The sequence below is a fragment of the Pongo abelii genome, chromosome 4 (genome assembly GCF_028885655.2).
Source record: "Pongo abelii isolate AG06213 chromosome 4, NHGRI_mPonAbe1-v2.0_pri, whole genome shotgun sequence".
NCBI classification, from domain to species: domain Eukaryota; kingdom Metazoa; phylum Chordata; class Mammalia; order Primates; family Hominidae; genus Pongo; species Pongo abelii.
The window spans coordinates 180,855,357-180,877,560 of NC_071989.2; the positions used below are offsets into that span (position 1 = coordinate 180,855,357).

At 42.7% G+C, this 22,204-nt stretch overlaps 1 protein-coding gene across 5 annotated transcripts in view; it reads right to left on the minus strand.

Moving 5' to 3' along the window:
* Positions 1–17,082, minus strand: part of FBXW11 (F-box and WD repeat domain containing 11) — a 145,245-nt gene extending 128,163 nt beyond the window's left edge. Inside the window, exon 1 of one of the 5 annotated variants that reach the window (XM_024247384.3) lies at positions 16,635–17,082. In XM_024247384.3, coding sequence (XP_024103152.1) covers positions 16,635–16,679 — 45 coding nt within the window. In that variant the 5' untranslated portion in view covers positions 16,680–17,082. Of the gene's footprint in view, positions 1–7,118; positions 7,281–16,634 lie in introns of those variants that run through there. The other 4 variants (XM_024247382.3, XM_054556233.2, XM_024247381.3 and 1 more) reach the window with 4 other exon arrangements.
* Between the last annotated feature and the right edge of the window lie 5,122 nt (positions 17,083–22,204).

Genomic DNA, 22,204 nt, shown 5'->3' on the forward strand with positions numbered 1-22,204 from the left:
GTATAAAATATATGTGATTATATATAATGTGGTTGTATACATGGAGATATGGTTGTGTGTATGCATGTAATGGTTTGAGAGAAAGAGAGAAACTATCCTTATTCTTAGGAGATACATGCTGAAAACTTAGGGGTTAAGTATTATGATGTTTGCAACGTACTTTCAAATTTTTAACAACAAAAAAGGGAGGTAGGGAGGAAGGAAAAGACAGAGTAAGAGAGAGAAGGAGAAAAGGAGAGAAATGGGAAGGAGGGAAGAAGGGGAAAGAGGAAGAGAAGGGAGAGGGGTAGCAGAGAAATGACTCAAATATGACAAAATGTTAACAATTGTTGAATCTAGGTCGAGAGAGTATATAAATGTTGTACTTTTTTACCTCAACTCTTAGATGTATATGATATTTTTCATAATAAAAAGTTAATGGAGGAAAAAGAGAAGAGCAATTTAAAAAGCAAACAGTTTAAAATTCACGTAATACCATGAGACTGTCAGGAAATAACAGCACTGTTACTCAAGGTCTGTGAGAGTATAAATTGTTGCAATGTGACTGGAGGGCAATGTGGCAATGTCTATCAGATTTATAAAAGCACCTAGTCAGTATGCCCAAGATCCTGTCCTGAAGATACCTTCCATATGCACAGTTCTTCTTTATAGCATTAACTGTAATAGCAAAAGACTAGAAATCATCTACACATGCATCAGTCCAAACTGGTTACCCAAATTATGGCATATTTGTACAATAAATCAGCATGTATCTTTTAAATTACATTATCTTCTCAAAAAATATGACAGCTCTTTGGGAACTGATATGAAAGATAACTGAGTCATATTTTACTTAAAAAAAGGTGCAAAAATAATGTGTACAGGATACACCTATGTATAGAAAGGTTATACAAGAATGTAGTTGGGTGGCTAGAGGGAATGAGAAAATTTTTTTTTTGCTGGTTACTCCCTTTTGCATTTTTTTTTTTTTTTAAGACCGAGTCTTGCTCTATTGCCTGGGCTGGAGTGCAATGACGCGATCTTGACTCACTGCAACCCCCATCTCCCGGGTTCAAGCGATTCTCCTACCTCAGCCTCCCAAGTAGCTGGGATTACAGGCGCATGCCACCACGCCTGGCTAATTTTTGTATTTTTAGTAGAGACGGGGTTTCGTCATGTTGGTCAGGCTGGTCTTGAACTCCTAACCTCAGGTGATCCACCTGCCTCGGCCTCCCAAAGTGCTGGGATTAAAGGAGCGAGCCATGGCACCCAGCCCTTTTTGTACCTTAATTTTGTATCACAGATATAGTAATTCATTCAAAAAATTTGTCAAGTATTGATTGACTGTAGCTATAATGAACTCTTCATGTCTCCACGCTTTCACTATCAAAACTTAGTTACAGCGGAGTTGCAGGACACCTAGGAATTACGGTCTGAAGTGAATACGTAAGGTGAAAATAGCATATGACAAAAATATGCCTCAAAAATCCCTAAAGGATATGCCATACTTGAGACCAACACAGAATCTCAATAATTCTAACACCACTAATTTTTACTCCAGCATTGGAACAGTTCACAGTTTCTTCAACTGACTAGCAGATAAAATAGCTGGCTTGTATTTAGGCCTCATGTTGTGATGTTAAAAGTGTGTGTCTTTAAAATACCATAATCACACATATCACAGCAAGATAAAACGCACTCAGGAATTGAGACAGACTGAAAGAAGAACAGATTCCCATTTCCCATTTTAACGTTTGATCCACAATCTTCACTGTTCAGGTTCTGTTTCTCTTATTTTTGTCACCAGATGCATAAAATTTGAGTTTGCATAAATGTACATAAGATATGTTCTCAAAAACACATTTCAAAAATTAAGCAAACTATTATAGTAGAAGAGAAAGTCACAACCCAAATGTTTGCTGACTAGGAGTAAGTACTAGCAGGCTGTAACAAAATTCTCAGGTCAAGATGAAAAGGAGAGGGTGTGGCCGGAAGGTTGGCTCACGTCTGTAATCCCAGCACTTTGGGAGGCTGAGGTGGGAGGATCACTTGACGTCAGGAGTTCCAGACCAGTCTGGCCAACATGGCAAAACCCTATCTCTACTAAAAATACAAAAATTAGCTGGGCGTGGTGGCGCACGCCTGTAGTCCCAGCTACTCGGGAGGCTGAGGTGGGAGAATCACTTGAACCCAGGAGGTGGAGGTTGCAGTGAGCTGAGATCGCACCACTGCCCTCCAGCCTGGGCAACAGAGCGAGACTCCATCTTAAAAAGAAAAAAAAAAGAGGCCGGATGCGGTGGCTCATGCCTGTAATCCCAGCACTTTTGGAGGCCAAGGCAGGCAGACCACGAGGTCAGCAGTTTGAGACCAGCCTGGCCAACACAGTGAAACCCCGTTTCTACTAAAAATACAAAAATTAGCCGGGTGTGTTGGCATGTGCCTGTAGTCCCAGCTACTAGGAGGCTGAGGTGGGAGAATCGCTTGAACCCAGGAGGCAGAGGCTGCAGTGAGCCAAGGCCATGCCATGACACTCCAGCCTGGGTGACAGAGTGAGACTCTGTGAAAGAAAAAGAGAGAAAGGGGGAGAGAGAGAGAGAGAGAGGAAGAACGAAAGAAAGGAAAGAAAGGAAGAAAGAAAAGAGAGAGAAAGAAAGAGAAAGAGAAAAAGAAAAAGAAGGAAAGGAAAGGAAAGGAAAAGAGGAGAGGGTAGTAACAACACCTCTTGGTCAACACGACATATGATCTCAGGTTCTGACCTTAGCTGTAGCCCATTCCTTTATGTTGGCATTCCCATACACCAATACATACATTCTTCAGTCTATACTCTGAGTAATCATATAGCTGTACTAAAGTCTAGTCAGCTACCACTGCACCTAAAAACTCCCCAATATTTCTCTCTAACCCTGCCCTCTCTAATGAACTCCAGGCCAATATTCCTACTAGATACTTCTCTTCTTAGACAATCCATCCATAGGCAACTCAAATTCACCATAACCCAAACCGAACTCACTTTAATATAAAGAGGCCACACGGAAGCAAGGAAAATTCAACTGTTTTCTCAGAGTTGAAAATGAACACAAAATGGATTACAGCAGTGATAAAGGAACCTTAAGGAAAACAAAGGGCTTCCCAGACCTGTAAGTCAAGTGTGCATTCAAGCTGAATGTACTAATCTGTCTAAAAACAAATGCCTTAATCATAAAAGGATCCGGGAAGCAAAAGCAAGCAGAAGAGGTGAAGGAAGAGGCTTTACCACAAGGAAAAACCACCATCCCTAAAAGTAAGCTGAATGAGGGTGTCTCAGTCCCAGGCCAACAGACGTCTTACTTCCCTGATGGAGTCTTCCTATATGAAGAGAATATTCCAGTCATTTGGCTTGAGTCTTCAGGTCTCTCTGACTTGTTTGAAAAAATTAAACTAGCATATTAATTAGGACCTAGTAAGTAAATCTGCCTATCAAAAAATAATATACTCTGGGTGTGGTGGCTCACGCCTGTAATCCCAGCACTATGGAAAGCCCAGGTGGGTGGATCACAAGGTCAAGAGATCGAGACCATCCTGGCCAACAATGGTAAAACCCCCTCTCTACTAAAAATACAAAAATCAGCTGGGTGTGGTATGTGGTTATGCGCGCCTGTAGTCCCAACTACTCAGGAGGCTGAGGCAGGAGAACCGATTGAACCTGGGAGGCGGAGGTTGCAGTGAGCCACGATCGCGCCACTGCACTCCAGCCTGGCGACAGAGCGAAGACTCTGTCTCAAAAAAAAAAAGGAAAAGAATATACTAATCATGCCAACACACTTGTATCACTGTAAATTAATAAATTAAAATTTAGGTTTTTCACATCAGTCTTGTAAAGTTAGTTAATGTTGGTCCAACCCTGGGATAAGGTGATGTCTAGGCATGCTGAGCAGATCAAATTTCTGTGAGTGTTAAACCAAGGACCAGATCTAGGATGATGGTAAATTATAAATCTCCACATGTAGCTATTTAAATGTCAATTTAATTAAAATTAAGATTAAAAATTCAGTTACTTTGAGCCATCCTTCAAAACTCTACCATATTGAACAGTGCAGACACTGAACATTTCAATCATTGCAGAAAGTTCTATGGGACAGCACTGTACTAAAAGGTAACCTCAAACTAACCTATTCCAAGTTGCCTTAGGAAACAGCCTGACAGCCCTAGATGGCTAATGCAGAACCTGAGAGCTAGACTGTTTTCTACAGAAGATAAGAAATATATAAAACTGTTTCCTTTTGCAGTGATTTCTCGAAATCAGAATATGTAGTTTCAGTCTTTAGGATTTCTGCCCCTTTATCACTGGATGATACTCTAATCTACAGGTAATATAGAAGAGAGGTAAGAAGCACATTCTCTGAAGCCAGACTGCCTGGGTTCATATCTCACCTTTGTCCCTTACAAGATGTGTGACCTAAAGCATGTTATTTAACCACTCTACCCTTTAGTTTCCTCACCAGTAGGGTGGAAATAATGGTACCTACCTCATTAGGTTACTACAGGTTGAATATCCCTAATCCAAAAATACAAAATCCAAAGTGCTCCAAAATCCAAAACGTTTTGAGTGCCAACGTGATGCTCAAAGGAAATGCTCATTGAAACTTTTCGGATTTCAGATTTTAGATTAGGAATGCTGAATCAGTATACAGCAAATATTCGAAAATCTGAAAAAAATTCAAAATTCTCAACACGTCTGATCCCAAGCATTTTAGACAAGGGATACTCAACCTGTATAAGGATAAAAAAAGTTTATATGTATAAAATATCTAGAATCATGCTCAATAAAGAATAAGTGCCCAGTATTAACTATTACTTCTACTACTAGTACCATCCATTACCACCACCACCACCACCAGACTGTCCTGACTGTCCTTCAGAAGACAAGGTGAAAAATGGCTCACACCTGTAATCCCAACACTTCAGGAGGCTGAGTCAGGCAGATTACTTGAGGCCAGGAGTTTGAGACCAGCCTGGCCAACATGGCGAAACCCCGTCCCTACTAAAAATACAAAAATTAGCTGGGCATGGTGGCACACACCTGTAATCCCAGCTACTTGGGCAGCTGAGATACCAGAATCACTTGAACCTGGGAGGCAAAGGTTGCAGTGAGCCACAATCTCACCAGAGGAGAAATATTAGCAAATGTGAAAGTATTAAATTAAAACAAGGATCACAAAGTCAGAACGTTCATCTACAATAAAAAGAAAATTTTTTTTAAGATGAAAGGGAGTAGGATGTTCTCCAGAAAGAATATTAAATACCGAAAAAAGTCATGTTTTCAAGAATGTTGCCTGATGATGCCTTACTTGTAAGGATGACAAACCACAGGCCAAAAGAAGTCTACATAATGAACTACTGAGCTATTTAAATAATAAATACTGAGGAAGAACTGAGAAGATATAGGTTTGAGTTCACTGGACCAAGTGATACTTCCCTGTATAAAGCACATCTTGATATTTAAATGCATTGTCTCTCCTATACTCCCTAAATTACCTTTACATTCACTTGATGAACTGACTGAAGATCTGATTTTTCAGTAAGCAAGCATTTAATCATATTAAATGGGCTGGGCGCTGTGGCATTTAATCATATTAAATGGGCCGGGCGTGATGGCTCACGCCTGTAATCCCAGCACTTTGGGAGGCTGAGGCAGGCGGATCACAAGATCAGGATATCGAGACCATCCTGGCTAACTCGGTGAAACCCCATCTCTACTAAAAATACAAAAAAATTAGCCGGGCGTGGTGGCAGGAGCCTGTGGTTCCAGCTACTCGGGAAGCTGAGGCAGGAGAATGGCAAGAACCAGGGGGCGGAGTTTCCAGTGAGTGGAGATCGCGCCACTGCACTCCAGCCTGGGCGACAGAGCGAGACTCCGCCTCAAAAAAAAAAAATCATATTAAATTATTAAAATACCATGCCAAACAATGACCCAGCATGTGTTCTTTGAGTGTAAACGTGTTGTAGAAAATCACATCTTGCTCTTGCAGACAGGCAATTTGAAAATCTAAAGGTTGAAGTACAAACTCCAGCAAGTGTAGTAAGACAGAAAGAGTCAGAGCTTTGAGGACACCTAAACCCAAGCTTAAAGCTTGGTTCTACCATTTACTAGCTGTATGACCTGAGTAACTGGCACTTTATGCTTATGAGCTCCATTTCACTAGCTGTAAAATGCAGGTGAAGCAATGCGCCAATTAAGTAATATACGTAAAGTGCATACAAAGGTAACTGGCATGTAGCACTCGCTCTCAATAAGCAGTTGCTACAGTTAGTAAACCTCCCCAAGACGACCCACCAAGAGACCTCAGAATAAAATATCACCACTTTATATGAAACCGCAAAAAATATTTTGACCAGGTATTAACTATTATATAAATCATGTGAGAATGCCTCAAAGTTACCATTTGTTTTCCATATTTTACAAGCTATTCCCTAAACAATATATGTCCCTGTTTACTGTATTTCCTATTAGACTATGAATAAAAACTATTTGGGCTTACAATAAAAATAACTGAGTTAGGCATGGTGGCTCATGTCTGTAATCCCAACACTTTGGGAGGCGAAGGCAGGCAAATCATTCAAGCCCAGGAGTTCAAGACCAGTCTGGGCAACATGGTGAGACCCTGTCTCTACAAAAAAGAAATTAGCTGAGCATAGTGACACGTGCCTGTGGTCCCAGCTACCTGAAAGGCTAAGGCAGGAAGATCGTGTGACATGGTGAGACCCTGTCTCTACAAAAAAGAAATTAGCTGAGCATAGTGACACGTGCCTGTGGTCCCAGCCACCTGAGAGGCTAAGGCAGGAAGATCATGTGAGGCCAAGAGGTCAAGGCTGCAGTAAGCCATGTTCGTGCCACTGCAGTCCAGCCTGGGCGACCTAAGGTCTCAAAGATAATAATAACTGCACTTCTTACAGTAAAACAAAGTTTTTACCAGCAATTCAGACACATATACCTTCACTGATCCACACCCAAACATGGTCAAACATGACACTACGCACAAATGTCTAATATTTCTCCCTTTCCCTATTAATGGAGAAAAGAAATAAGGGAAAATATTTTTCAAAATTTCTTTCAGCGAGTTGAGTTCCACAAAACAAAACAATACAGGGTAATTGCTTACCTGGAAAATATTTTGTACTTCAGATCCACCAATCCAGAATGAATGGGGGTTTTCCCTTTCAGACTAGTCTGAGAAAAGACAGCAGTCAAGCATCTTCCAAGATTCTTTCCGTTTACTGTATCCAGCTCTCTTCAACAAAATCCCAAACATGCACTTCGGTAACTGTTGAAAGACAGAAAGCAATCCATACACCCGCCATGGCACCAGCGGCAAAGGACAGCCTCCAAGAAATGGAAGGGAGGGCCAATGGAATGGCGGATCTGAGGCACAGGAGAAAAGCTATAACCCCTGAGTCAGCTACTTGGCATAAAATGCCTGCAGCAGCATTCCTCACCTCTGTGTTGAAAGGATACAAAACTCATAACAAATAATGGAACATCCCTAATATTAATATTTACTCATGATAAACAGCATGCAACTTCCAAATGAGAGCAGCTAAAAAAAACCTACCCTATCATCCATATAAATTGTCCTAGACCATTCAGCTACACTGAACTTCCTTATCCATTTTCTAAGACAGCTCCTCCACCATTAGAAAAATAGTTTGTCAGCCAAAAAGAATGATACGAGAGGGCTCAAATATCTACCATGAAGATATTTATTTACGTACCTAACAAAATGTTTTGGTTGGCTACATATAAGACATCATATCTACATATTACCCAAATCCTCTACCGTTAGCTAAAATACAGTGTGCTTCAAAACATATAACTTAAGACTGAACTTCTGACTCAGTAAAGGCCAGTCCCGTACAATGGCCAATGATCACGTAAACTGGGAAAAATCATAAAGAATGCTAATAAACAATTTACTAGGTGACACCATTAAATATTAAGTCCTGTCCATATTATATCAACATTCTTTTTCTACCATATCAAATTACACTGCAAATTCTAAACAAACTAAAAGGGAGAGAGAAAAGGCATTTAACAGGACAACAAAGATAAAAACAAAAAGACTGAACTTACTCGAACATAAATTTGCTACTTCCTCAATTGCTACATTATAGCCAAAATGCTCCTGCAGTAATTATGGTAATACCTACCTTATTGAAGAGCTACTAACTGGCCAAGCCCTTTACATTAATTACCCATATTTAATTCTCAAAAAAGATGAGCAGAAAGAAGTAACCTGTCCAAAGTCCCACATCTACTAGGTAGTAGAGCCCATGCCCTTTTCATGGAGCACTATGGACTCCACAGTTCAAGGGTCAGAAAGCCCATGATTTCTGAGAGAGAAGAAATCAAGCTTTACTCTCAAAGGTCGTAAATTAATTAACATCAAAATGGAGAACAACGAAAATACAGAAGAGTAAATATTTCAGCCTAGATGAATCAGTTGGGCCATCCTGAAAGGGTTAATTCCCTAGCTCTTGCCACTTAAAAAAGCATTTAATTAACAAAGAGCCATGCAATTCTACAGCCCATGATATTTTTTTTCTTGTCAAGTAGAGACAAGGTTTCACCATGTTGCCCAGGCTGGCCTCGAACTCCTAAGCTCAAGTGATCTGCCTACCTTGGCCTCCCAAAGGGCTGGGATTACAGGTGTGAGCCCCCATGCCCAGCCTAAAGCCCACAATATTAATGCTAAAACAAAACACATTATAAGCTGGGCTCAATGGCTCACATCTGTAGTCCCAACATTTTGGGAGGCCGAGGCAGGCAGATGACTTGAGGTCAGGAGTGTGAGGCCAGCCTGACCAACATGGTGAAACCCCATCTCTACTAAAAGTACAAAAATTAGCTGGGCCTGGTGGCACATGCCTACAATCCCAGCTACTCGGGAGGCTGAGGAAGGAGAAGCACTTGAACCCGGGAGACAGAGGTTGCAGTGAGCTGAGATCGTGCCACTGTACTCCAGCCTGGGTAACAGAGCAAGACTCCGTCGCAAAAAAAAAAAAAAAAAAGATTGTGGCAAGACATACTATAATGGTACTCAAGTAGTCCTTGTGTTTAGCAGCAAAGATTGTAACTGTGACAAAGAATCTCAAATCCAGCTGAACCCAAGTAATGTTTAAATTCTAAGATTTGTTGACAGTCCACAGGCAATGACTCTTCAAAGATGTTCTGATTGTTCATATTGTAGGTAAAGCAATTAAAGTGACTGAAATACCGGTCTATGATTAACCTCGCCATAACAATCAGATGAAAATACCTTAAGACTCACAACTTTAAGGAGATCACAAAAGTAAAATCCTAAGCAAATAATGAGTTCTCAAGTTTTTCCTATTAAGTGGTATTACTCTTAAGCCTAAGAATAAACTGGAAACCCAATTTTGACAGAAGTAGCTAGTGAACTATGGCTAGTAGCTAACTGCTAAAACAGTATACTATGCTTTTCAAGGTACAACTATCCAAAATGCAGAACAAGTTATAGCAAAACACAACCACAGCAATTTGACTAACAGACTCATTTCTGGACGTCTTGAATCTTCAGGCTTTTCCCCTATACTAGTGAGTTAATTTTTCTCCCTTCCCTTCAAAAAAAAAAAAATATATATATATATATTTCTTCAATGCCTAATTGCTGGCAGGCCTTACGCTAGTAATACAAAGATTAACAGATGCCAGGTGAGTAGGTGAGTAGTATCGGGGCTGAGTTCTTCCTGCCCCTCTGCCCCCCTTTCTCTTTGAATTTATCATGTAGTCATTTCAGAGGGCCAAAATATATTTTATTGTTAGTTACCAAAACTGGTTCAATGTTCTCCAGTTAACTCCCAAAAAAATAAACATCAAAAATTACTCAAGTTCCTTTTTCACAATAGTAGAACCTCAGTCTTTCTTTTTCTTCTGTGGATCAGAGGCTTTTTACTATACAATGGTTTCCTACATTCAATATGCTTATATTTACACACCTCTCTATCACAAGCCAAAGAGCCAAAGCTTTTTTTTTTATTTTTCCTGTTAATGTCCCAGTGTTTATACTTCACAGCTTTCCATTTTGTGAAGATCTTCATTGTTGACTCAACCTGAGAGGGAATTTCCTAAAAAACGCTTCCCGCTGACATCACAGAACTCTTCCATCTTTTAGTTTCATTAAAACAGTAAGAACCAGGTAAGAGATACCCTACTGGATTGTCAGGTCTTCCTGGTCTGTCTCTCATTTGCCTACAAAGACAAACTTCCTCTTAAGCAATTGTGATCAGCAGAAACTAACCAAGGGTAACGAGCACATTCTTAACCAACAAGTTTCTTCCCCCATTGTCAACTAATTCAATGAACAATACAACTCAGAAGGAAATCTTGTATGAATTCTCACTGCTTATTCTGTTAAGGTTAAAACCATCAGCTTTGATGATGATAAGAATAAGAATTCAAAAATCACAATTCGGTCAGTCTAAACTAAACCGATCAAACATAAATCCCAATGCTCAATGTCAATATAAACTAATCACCAGTCTCCTTCTGTCAGGATACCAGGTATAAAAATAGGACTGGGTGGGTTCTCTCTGTAGTTACAGCATAGATCTAATTACGCCAAATTGGTAGTCATTGAAATAGTACCTCCCAGATTTTCCAAGACAGTATTGACTCTGTATGATTTCATTGTTTTTCCCAAAGATGGCTCATTAAATGTATGGCTAAAAGCAACTAAATGTTAGTCTTCTGTAAAGCCTCACAAATAAATACATGCGCAACTCAGAAGAAAAAAATAAAAACCTTTTCCACACCATCTGTCTTGACTTTGCTTTAGGGTCCCTGTACTTGTGGGGAAAGTTAGTTATGGTCAGCATTTGAAGAAAAGCAAGCCTCTGCAAAGTCCTTTCACACCCATCTCTCATATAATCCTCCCAACAACTCAGACCAATACCTAAGTTTTCTTATTTATTTTTACATATAATAAAAATCATACCGCAGAAAGGTTACCTTTCTTTACGTCACACAGCTAGCAAGCGACAGAGCTAGGATACAAACTCAGGTGTTTCACTTCAAAGCCCGTGCCCTTTCTGCTAAACCATGCTTTTCTAAGGTCAGGGAGCCCTTGGAGCTTATCAACTATTTGGCAAACCTGCACCAACTGATGCAAAAAGTATTCAGTTTCCTCAGTTCTTTGCTAACAACCAGTCTCTGAGTTCTATGTAAATCAATCTGTATGTGTGGGAAGTCTGTAAATAATGCTTAATAGGTCTATGGATGTCCTATGAACCACACACCACCCACCTCTTCCCCCTCCCCATCTTTCTTCTCTATTCATCTCTATCTTTGTCTTAAGATATTCAAAAGGAAATCTTAAAAGGTTTCACTGCATGAAAGAAAGAAAACCTAACATTAATTTAAATCCATATTGAGCACCCATGTGCTGAGGAGTAACAGGGCAATCAAACACAGCCTCTAGAAGAAGAGTTTAGGCAGAACCACAAGTTTTTATAATATAACAGGATGATATGATAAGTCCCATAAAAATTAGGAACTAATTATTGTGAGAATTAGTAATGTGGGTGAAAATGTTTAGAAAAGAGGATAGTGAAGACACAGGCAAAAGGCAATAATGTCTGAAAATGATCACCAGGAAAATTCAACCCAACATTTCCTGAAAGCCTACCACAAAGAAGACACCGTGTGTATGAAGGAACTGTGTGTCACAGGAAGATGATTAAGGCCCCAGCCCTTCCCATGAGGAGTTTATCATTCAAAAGAGGACACAAACAGGTAACTATATTACAAGCCTGAAATATGTTAAGTGCTACAGGATAAATACAAAGTGCCAGAATTCATTCATTTCATTTGAGTGTCATATAGGCAGTGCTATTCAGACACAAAAACCAGACGGTCTCTGCTACCATAATATAAACTGACATCAAAAGAGGTGGCACCTATTGTGTTTTATGGGTGGATAGGACTTCATTTGCATAAATGAAAGAGGATATAACCTAAGCCAATTTGGCCAGAGAACCACCTATTAGATCCTTTTGATAAATATCAGTAGCCTTCAATAAATGGGCTTAGGTCCATTCCTATCAGTGCTGACAAAGGAAATGTGTGAGCAGAATTTGGAGGACCATGGTCCTCCATGTGCTAGAATATACAGTAAGCGAGGAAAGTAGGCAGAAAAGCCATATGGGAGAATGGAATACAAAGGAAGACTGGAATTGGAATCACTAGGACTTAAAATGCTTTCTTTTCTATGAAGAACAAATATCACAAGGTGGAACCCAGGATCCCACAGATCTTACAGGGCAGATAATTTTGTTTCTAGAATTCATAGGCTCAAACAACACTAGTAAGAGGCTGTTGTGAATCTATGTAATGGCCGAGTGATTCTCCTGGGCTAGCTCTCTGTTTGCAGGAGACAGACTATAGCAGTTAAGAGCCCAGAATGCCAAGATTTGTGTGCAGGAACATGTTTATCCATGTCAAATCTGAAAGGATATCTAACCTACTGCAAAATGAGGGGCAAAAATTGATATATTTGAGCCACAGCCTCTTTAGGCAGGTCAGTGAGGTCCATATATTTTATGTAAATGTGTGTGTGTGTGTGTGTGTGTGTGTGTGTGTGTGTGTGTGTGTGTGTGTGTGTGTGTGTGTGTGTGTGTGTGGTTTATTCATTTGGACCCTATTGAAACCTGTGTCCACTGAGTCTGCATTCAGTAAATTAGCACCCCTAGTGGTGTGCTACATGAGAAGAAAGATGGTGACAAAGTAATATCCAATTTCTTGATGAAGTCACTAAACAACCCCACTCACCCCGAGAAAGTCAATGACAGGAAGAAAAAAAAAAGATCCAAAAAGAAAAAAAGACAACATTTCCAGCAACTTCATTTATTCGTTTCTTTCTTTTTTGTTTTTTTGAGAGTGTCTTGCTCTGTTACCCAGGCTGGAGTGCAGTGGCACAATCACAGCTCACTGCAACCTCAAACTCCTGGGCTCAAGTAATCCTCCCCACCTCAGGCTCCTGAGTAGCAGGGACTATAGGAGTGAACCACTATGCCTGGCTAATTTTTTTATTTTTTGTAGAGACAGGGTCTTGCTATGTTGCCTAGGCTGGTCTCTAACTCCTGGGCTCAAGCAATCCTCCCACCTCCTAAAGTGCTGGGATTACAGGCGTGAGCCACCGCACCTGCCCACACCTTCTTAATAAGGATCAGTGTATTTTAACCTATATTACTTCATTCAACAAGTAATACAGCCACTTAAGAGATAAGACAGAAGGGAAATGACTCACTTAAGGTCACTTAGCAAAAAGGGAAGTCATTTAACAATTAATTATAAACCGCCCATTAATTGTGTAAAAGGAAAAGGGGATTCACACCCATGGAGGAGGCAGGATCGCCTTTCCTAAAGTGATAGCATCAATTTCTGCTGGCTTCTTACAGGGTAATTTAATTATCTTTCTCTTCCAATCAGAAGCTCTTGTGAGTGCTTTCTAGTGATGAGTGCCTGAAAATCAAGTCATATTCCTAACTCAAAGGTTAATAAATACCACGTGATACACATTGTACAGTTCTCATTCTTCCCAATGAAGTCCATTGAACATAGCCTGATAAACTTTACATATTTCCAAAATGAATTACTCGTTTTCTGCCTCATTCATAAGGCGAATTTTACCAAACTCAGAAGTTTGGAAAAATAGGCCCACTAACAGGTATAGCACTGGGCCAATATAAGGCCCTAAAAGTCATCTGGCGGTTAAATTATTCACCATTAGTAACTGTAAATTCAGGGTCTAAATTAAGAGTTTATAGACTTTAATAATATTAAAATCTGAATCCTATAGAGTGGGTCAGTAGGAGAAGCAACCTTTGTGGACCCAGGCCTCAGGCAGCGGTAGGAGTCAAAGTGGGGGTTATATTTTAGAAATTTAACTATTCTGCTATCACCAGCTTTATTTCCTAATATACTTATCAAAAATGCAAGGAAAAACAGAAGAATCAATATTAAGGAAAGTACAAGGATGAAGATTAGAAAATGGAGATAACCAAGAAGTCTGTTTCCTCTTTTTAATATAGCACACTTTGGAACAGCAAATGAAAGTTATCTTGTTAAGCATTAAGTGCCAAACTGGTACAAGCAGCACAATCACAAATATTTGAGTACTGAAGCTGACTCATAAAAATCTAAAAATATTTCATGCTTTAGGCTTTCAAAACACCATCAGTTTAACCCCTTTTCCTCCATCAATCGTATTATCTTGAAACCAATGTAAAAAATATTTTTAACCCAGTTCTGGAAACTGTAATTTAAATGCAGTGAAAACAGAAAGCCACATGCAATTAGATTCTAAGGCATTATTTCCTACATTTGATCCTGGATTACTCAATCAGTTGTTAAGCACCTGTGCTATTTTACTAAAATAAATACACATATTTAATTTATGATAAGGGTTGTCTAAGAGTTTTAACTGATATCCCTTTCAGGAAATATCAAAATCCTTAAATAAAAGGCCATTTTAAAATTAATCGTAATATAACTAAACTCTTTGTTAAATTTTCTAAGAATTCCAGTTTAAATCCCAGTTTATAATGTCCTTAACAGGCTGAAATCTCTTTTCTGATCAAAACCAAGTGCTATCATGTAAAATCAAAACTTTTTAAGTTATAAGCATAGGAAGCCAGTGAATTTAGGCCAAAGGTTTTTATTTTTTTATTTTGTAACCATACACTGACTTGGGTTACAACGTATTTCTTATAATTCTTTTGAAAATAAATACATTTTCGTTATTTTTTTAAAGGAATAGAAATGGAAGGAGCTGGGAACAGCCAATTTCAAAGAGGCACCAAGTTACAATTTTTCGATATGAAGTACTTCTGTTGTAAGTACATGCATTGTGTGTACATTCTTAAGAATATGTAATATACTTAGCCGATTTAAGATATTTACCAAAATAACCCACTACAAAAGTTACAGAATACCAAACACTTGACTACAAGTATGATAAATTATGCTGAAAAGGAAAAATCACTCAGTATGTGACATCCCTTTGAAAACAACCCCACGTGCACACACACACACACACGCACGCAAAAATCAAAAACTATCAGTTTCTTTTTTTCCCTCCTAGTTTTCAAGAATGCTAGAGAAGTCCAGTTCTGTGAATTATGCAAAGGACAGCAAACATTAAGCTGCCTCCATATTTATGCTACTGTACTTCCATTTTTAAAACAAGCATCTCAACTCTCCAGACACCATCATCCACAGAAACCATGCAGCTATCCAACAGACTTTCAGTGTCACCATTTATTATTTATAGCGTTAAATGGGGGAAGTGGCTCTGATGTCACCAACCCTACCCAGTGGAATCACTGACTCAATAAACATTTTCACACTGAAGAAAATCTGGCTAGGAAAACATTTTGCTGGGTTAAGTAGATTCTTCCACCTCTCCTCTCAACCCTGGGGAAGAAGTTGTTACCGCGTTAGGAGAGATACAAAGAAACTGTCAAGGCTTCCACAGGAAGAAATCCTGGACATGTCCATTTGCTGATGCAGACTTCCTCTTCCCAGCTCTCCAGAGCCCAGTTTGATTTCCCTCATGTTCACATCGGCAGGTAATATGTGCCATATTTTATTTCTTCCACCAATTAGCAAATTCTTCACTTCTAGCCACTCTCTCACCGTCCTGTTCCTAAAAACCCCTTCTGGCTTCAAATCCTAAAGCTTCGGAGAAGGGTGGAGGGTGTCCACGGACCGGGAGTCTGGCCTGGCTGCCCGTGGTTTCTAACAGAAGAGTGGTCGCTTCCCCCGGGGGCCAAGGATTCCCCTCTTTTTTTTTTTTTTTTTCTTTCTGAGAAGAAAGAACTCGCGGCAGTGATGAGGATGGCTCCCTCCCCACTCATCCCCAATTTCCCAAAGCAGCTCTGGAAAACGTGAAGTTGCGTCTTCTCTTTCCTGGAGGATGGAATCCAGAGTACCTGGGGCCTTGCTGTGCAAACATCCCTCTCCGCCGGGTAGGAAACCCTTTGTCCGAGAAGCCGGACACCACAAGGGCCCGGGAAAGAGGCCTCCTTATCCGCCACAACCTCAAACCCGAAAGCTCCCTGCCCCCCCAGCTCTGTAGGGCCTATCCTGGCATCCACACAGACCTAGGCTGGGGAGTGGGTGCTGAGACCCCTCCTAGGACGCGGAGGCCCAGGCGGCCCCGACCCATCTCCGTACTCCTTCCCACCATCTCACTCGGCCTGAGTGGGGCTTGCAAGCGCGGTGCGGGCCTGGGCCGAAACAGAGGAAAGAAAAAAAAAAATCCCTTTCTAAAAGAAGGAGAATGGGGTGCTAGAGCGAGTGCGACCTAAGTCTACAGCATAAACGAGCGAGGGTCGTCCGAGAGCTGGGACCGGAGACGGGACCAGGGGGAGGGGGGAGAAGCGAGGGGCATGGAGGGGGCCGGGCCAGGACCGGCCGGAGATGTCGAGGGATCAGAGGAGCCCACGCCAGGTCCGAGGCCAGGGAAGGCTGGGGGCCCGGGTCTGGGTCGAGGCGTCTGGGAAGGGCCAGAGCCGGCCTCGCACCGGACGTTGAGGTGGGCAGGCCCGCCCGGGGCCGGACGGACGGAAGCACAGACGGTCCAGCGGGCCGCACTCACCATGAGCTCGATGGTCTTGTCCTCAATCACCGAGTCGGGCTCCATGGCGGCCCCGGCGGCCCCGCCTCGCTCTCCCCGCGCAGCAGCGAACGGCCCGGGCGGAGGAGGCGACGGCGGAGGCGGCAGAGGCGGAGGCGGCTATCGCACCCACTCTAGCTGCCAGCCCGCCCGGGCCGCCGGCAGCTCCGCCCTCCCCCTCGGCGAACGCAGTACGCAGATCAGGGACTACACCTCCCAGCAGGCGCCGCGGCCCGCAGAGCGTTGTGGGACCGAGCCTCTGACACCAGGTTGCTGGCTCTTGGCAGCCCGAAGCTGAACTCCGAGCTGAGAGTAGCACTGGACTGTGGACGTAGGACGTGCAGACCTGAAGAGTTAAGAGCTTGCTCATGGTAGGGCTTCGAGAGCGCCACGACTACGTGTCCCAGAAAGCCGTGCGCCCGGATTCTCCTTCCGGCTAGCTTCTCTTGACTTCCTGGCAGCCCAACGCTGCCCAGACCGGGACGGAAACTCCGAGGCAACTCCTCACTTGTCGGAGGTCCTGCGTATGCGACCCATTTCCGCACATGCGCGGTCCATGCCGCAGTGCCCGCTAGACGCCTAGGTAGCTGCGCGGTCGGTCCGGCAGTGTCTGATGGTAGGGGCAGATGGTGGAGACAGGTGGGTTCTAGGGGCGTTAGGAAGGTGTATAGGCCTGGGGCTCAGGTGTGGGAAGGGGCCAGCGAGTGAGAGAAGCTCGGCCCGGGGAAGAGGCTCTGAGAGGATGGGCATCCCAGGAGTGAGAGTTTCGAGATTTCTTCGGGAAAGAAGGGGTTTGGGGAAATGTGCTGTGGTGCTGTCTGTATGTCACACGATCTGCGAGGAGCTGCGAGATTAAAGGGAACGTGCGTATATCGAGCCCCTCATTCATTCGTTCAGAAAATGGTTATTTTTTAAGCATCCAGCTTCTGCTGCGTACCGTTCTAGGCACTGAGAATCAGCTCTGAACATGACAGACAAGGCTCCTGTTCTCATGGAGCTTAATTCTGGTAGCGGGACGACAGACATTAACCAAAAGAGTGGCTAAGAAGGAACACACACGCGGAGACTCCTTCTAGTGAACTCAGCCACCAACTCTGTGTAACTTAGGTCTGTCCGTGCCCTCTAACTAAATCCCACCAGGAAGACACGGATCGTTGAACAAGCTGGGTTTATTACTAGTTGCAGTGACTGAGAACACACATTGAGGAACGATGGGGCCTCTCGGTAAGAGTTGTTAGTGATTTGGGAGAGGGTTTAAGGAAGTGAGAGCTTCACTGGATTAGATACTGTCAGGAAGAGAGGGTCGTTCCATGATTGAGCATCTTAGTTCATCTTATCTAGAGGAAGGGAATTCTAGATTGAGGCTAAAGCTGTGCAGATAAAGAAACTGCAGCCTCGCCGGGCGCGGTGGCTGACGCCTGTAATCCCAGCACTTTGGTAAGCCAAGGCAGGCGAATTGCTTGAGCGCAGGAGTTCCAGACCAGCCTGGGCAACATGGCGAAACTCGTCTCTACAAAAAATACAAAAATGAACCGGGCCTGGTGGTGCGCGCCTGTCATCTCAGTTACTTGGGAGGCAGAGGTGGGAGGATCGCTTGAGCCCAGGAAGTGTAGGTTTCAGTGAATGGAGATCGCACTACTCCACTGTACCCTGAGTGATAGAGCCAGACCTTGTCTCAAAAACGAAAAAAAAAAAAAATGCAGCAGCAGCTCTCTCATATTAGCCAAGTGGGGATGTTGAGTCATTTATTGTGGTTTGGACAATCGTCAGGTTTATCTTTTTATCTGCGTTTAGACCTGATTATAGAGTGGTCTTGTATTTGTCTGGATCTATCATGGTCACAGAATGACGTCGTCCGATGTTGATGTTCTTTGGAATCGTTTTTGTTCTACAGGAAAACACAAAGCCTAGCTATAAGGGCCAGGCTATGGTCTAGTAACATCATGGCATGGCTGGTTGTACCAGGCCAGCTTCCAGATATCAGAGGCTGCTTTTCACTTTCTCAAAGTGTTTTTGCATTCTCTGCACCTATAAAGTCAAAGAGGCTGGATGACCTAGAAATCTTTCCATGACCAAGGACCAAGTTACAGTAATTTGCATGCATTCAGGACACAGTATAAGTTCCCTGCAGGTAGACTTTGAAGTTTCATAGTCCTTACCTGGTGCTTTTCACCAAGGGAATTGAAAGAAAAGCAATAGGAAGAGCACAGAATTGGAAAGTTCTTGTCACTGTCATGCTATCTGAATTTCACCAGGTCCCTTCCACTATGGCCCTTAGGACATTCATTAGTAAAACAAAGGGATTAGATATGACCTCTATTTCAGTTACCTGTTGCAACACAACAAACCGCCCAAGACTTAGTAGCTTAGAATAACAATGGTTTATTATGATTTTACAATTGTGTGGGCTGACCCGGGCTCAGCCGGGGCCCACATGGTATAAGCTGCAATCAGCTGGGAACTCATTCAAAATGACTTTTCATCTTCTAGGGCCTCTCCTCCCTGTGGCTTTTTATCATTCAAACGTCTGCATAGTGACTTGAGAAAGGACAAGCCCCAGTGAACAAATGCTTATCAAACCTCTGGTTGCACCACACTTGGTAATGCCCCGTTGGCCAAAACTAGTAGTATGGCCAAACCCACAGTCAGTGTGGGAAGGGATTGTACAGGGGTATAAAAGCAGGCATGGGGTAGGAGTCACAAGCTGGATGTGACCCCCGCCCCACATACATATGTTTGTCTTATACCGTCTTTTTTACTGTTTTAAAAATTTGATATTCAGGTTTTAAAAATCTGAATTTCCAGCTTTTCTTGAAAAATTAAAATATCTGACAATTAGATCTACATGGCAACAATATGCATGGGTTAAATAGCAACTACCTTTATTTAAGCATATATTCTATGGTTTTTCACAGTTGCCATCACTCCTTTTTGTCTTGTATCTGCATGCTTCACTCATTTAAGTTGTATCCCTAACCTGTATAGATATTTGAGTTTGCATCCCCTGGCATTGGAACTGCAGTGGAGATAAATCAAGGTTTCTGTCCTTTTATTAAAATCATATACCTGGGAGCATGGAGAGGGGCTACCATCTCTGTGGCTGCACCATGATCTACAAAAAAAAAGAAAAGAAAATTGTATCCTGCCTTAAAAGGAAAAAAGTACTAATATTATTAGGTCAAATTCCAGGAGCTCAGTGGGGTTAAAAACTCATACATAGGAATTAGCCAAGTATGATGGCTCACGCTTGTGGCTCCAACTACTCAGGAGGCTGAGGTGGGAGGATCACCTGAGCCTGAGAGGCCAAGGGTGCAGTGAGCCATGATTGCACCACTGTATTCCAGCCTGGGTGACAGAATGACCAGCTCGGGTACCAGACCAGCTTGGGTGACAGAACAAGACCCTGCCTCAAAACAACAACAATAAATAAATAAACACTATATATATGATAAAAGAAGGCTTATCCAAGCTATATAAGAGGCAAGTTGAGCCAAGGCTTTATCACCTTGCTCTCACCTTTTCTCAAACAAGAACTCAGGTGCTCTTAGTGCTTCAGGCTTGATGGCAGCTGTTGATTAGATTTGGTCATAGACAAAGGCACAACACGCTGAGGCATATTTTCCCACAGTGTTTCAGATAGCTCTTCACTGACGTTTGCAAGACATGATCATAACAAAGTGGTACAGGTTGTGATTCCCCTGAGGTCCAGTTCAGAACCCAGAATTGCTTAGATTGTACAAAGGCACAATGGTGCATAACATAAACTGTGTACAATGTAACACTCCTGGGGTCTCAGGACAGCACTCCTTAATCAAATACATGCTTCTACAGCAGAACATGTATGTGCCTGTCATCAATTTATAACCTCGTAGCTCCAAGTCTACCCTTCTTTTCCATGCTTTGAAATTCTGGAGCAGGATCCTGTAAATATTTCTCTGCCAGCTGGCACAGTGTTTAACTTTGTCAGTAGAGAGCACTAGAGGAACACAGCAGAATGAAGGGGCGTCTCATCCTGGTTCCAGTGTACTTTCTTTTCCTTCTTGCTTTGTGGCACATGGCAGCAAATGGCTTATAGAACCATCCCTTCCTCCCCACACACAAAGGGGGCTGGGACATTCAGAGGGTGATGGCTTCCCAGTGAGTTTAGTGGCACCTCAGTAGGCAATTTCCTGCTTGCCAGCCCCGACCTGTAACTTTTTATATATATATGTATATATATATTCATATATATAGTATATATTTATTTATATTTATTTATATTTATATTTATATTTATATATGGAGTCTCGCCCTGTCACCCAGGTGGGAGTGCAGTGGCCGTGACCTGGGCTCACTGCAACCTCCGCCTCCTGGGTTCAAGCAATTCTTCTGCCTCAGCCTCCTGAGTAGCTGGGATTACAGGCGTGCACCATCAAGTCTGGATAATTTTTTGTATCTTTAGTAGAAACAAGGTTTCACCATGTTGGCCAGGCTGGTCTTGAACTCCTGACCTCGTGCTCTACCTGCCTCAGCCTCCCAAAGTGCTGGGAATACAGGCCTGAGCCACCGCGCCCGGGCTTTTTTTTTGTTTCTTTTTCTGAGACAGAGTCTAACTCTGTTGCTCAGGCTGGAGTGCAGTGGCGCAATCTTGGCTTACTGCAACCTCCGTCTCCCAGTTTCAAGAGATTCTCCTGCCTCAGCCGCCCGTAAGTAGCTGGGATTACAGGTACGTGCCACCACACCCAGCTAATTTTGGGGGTTGTTTGTTTCTTGAGACAGAGTTTTGCTCTTGTCGCCCAGGCTGGAGTGCAATGGCACAATCTCGGCTCACTGCAACCTCCACCTCCTGGGCTCAAGCGATTCACCTGCCTCAGCCTCCCGAGTAGCTGGGATTACAGGCGCCCACGACCACACCTGGGTAATTTTTTTTATTTTTAGTAGAGATGGGGTTTCACCATGTTGGTCAGGCTGGTCTTGTACTCTTGATCTCAGGTGATCCACCCGCCTTGGCCTCCCAAAGTGCTGGGATTACAGACGTGAGCCACCTTGCTGGGTGGCAACCTGCTGTAACTCATTTTTTTTTTTTTTATTTAAGACTGAGTCTTGCTCTATCACCCAGGCTGGAGTGCAATAGTGCAATCTCGGCTCACCGCAACCTCCGCCTCCTGGGTTCAAGCCACTCTCCTGCCTCAGCCTCCCAAGTAGCTGGGATTACAGGTGCGTGCCACCACGCCCAGCTAATTTTTGTATTTTGAGTAGAGACGGGGTTTACACCGTGTTGGCCAGGCTGGTCTTGAACTGCTGACCTCGTGATCCACCCATCTCAGCCCCCCAAAGTGCTGGGATTACAGGAGTGAGCCACCACACCCTGCCGGACCTCCTGTAACTATTAAGCAAACTTTGTGCGGTGGGCCACAACCACCCTCTCTCCTGTGAGGTCTGAATCTCAGCCTAGGGGGTGTGGGGTGATCCTTCCTTGGGCACTTGCTCAGCCCTAAAGTTATTGACTATTCCCTGTAACTGCTAATTCTGTATTCTTTTTTTTTTTTAAAGACAGGGTCTTGCAATGTCAC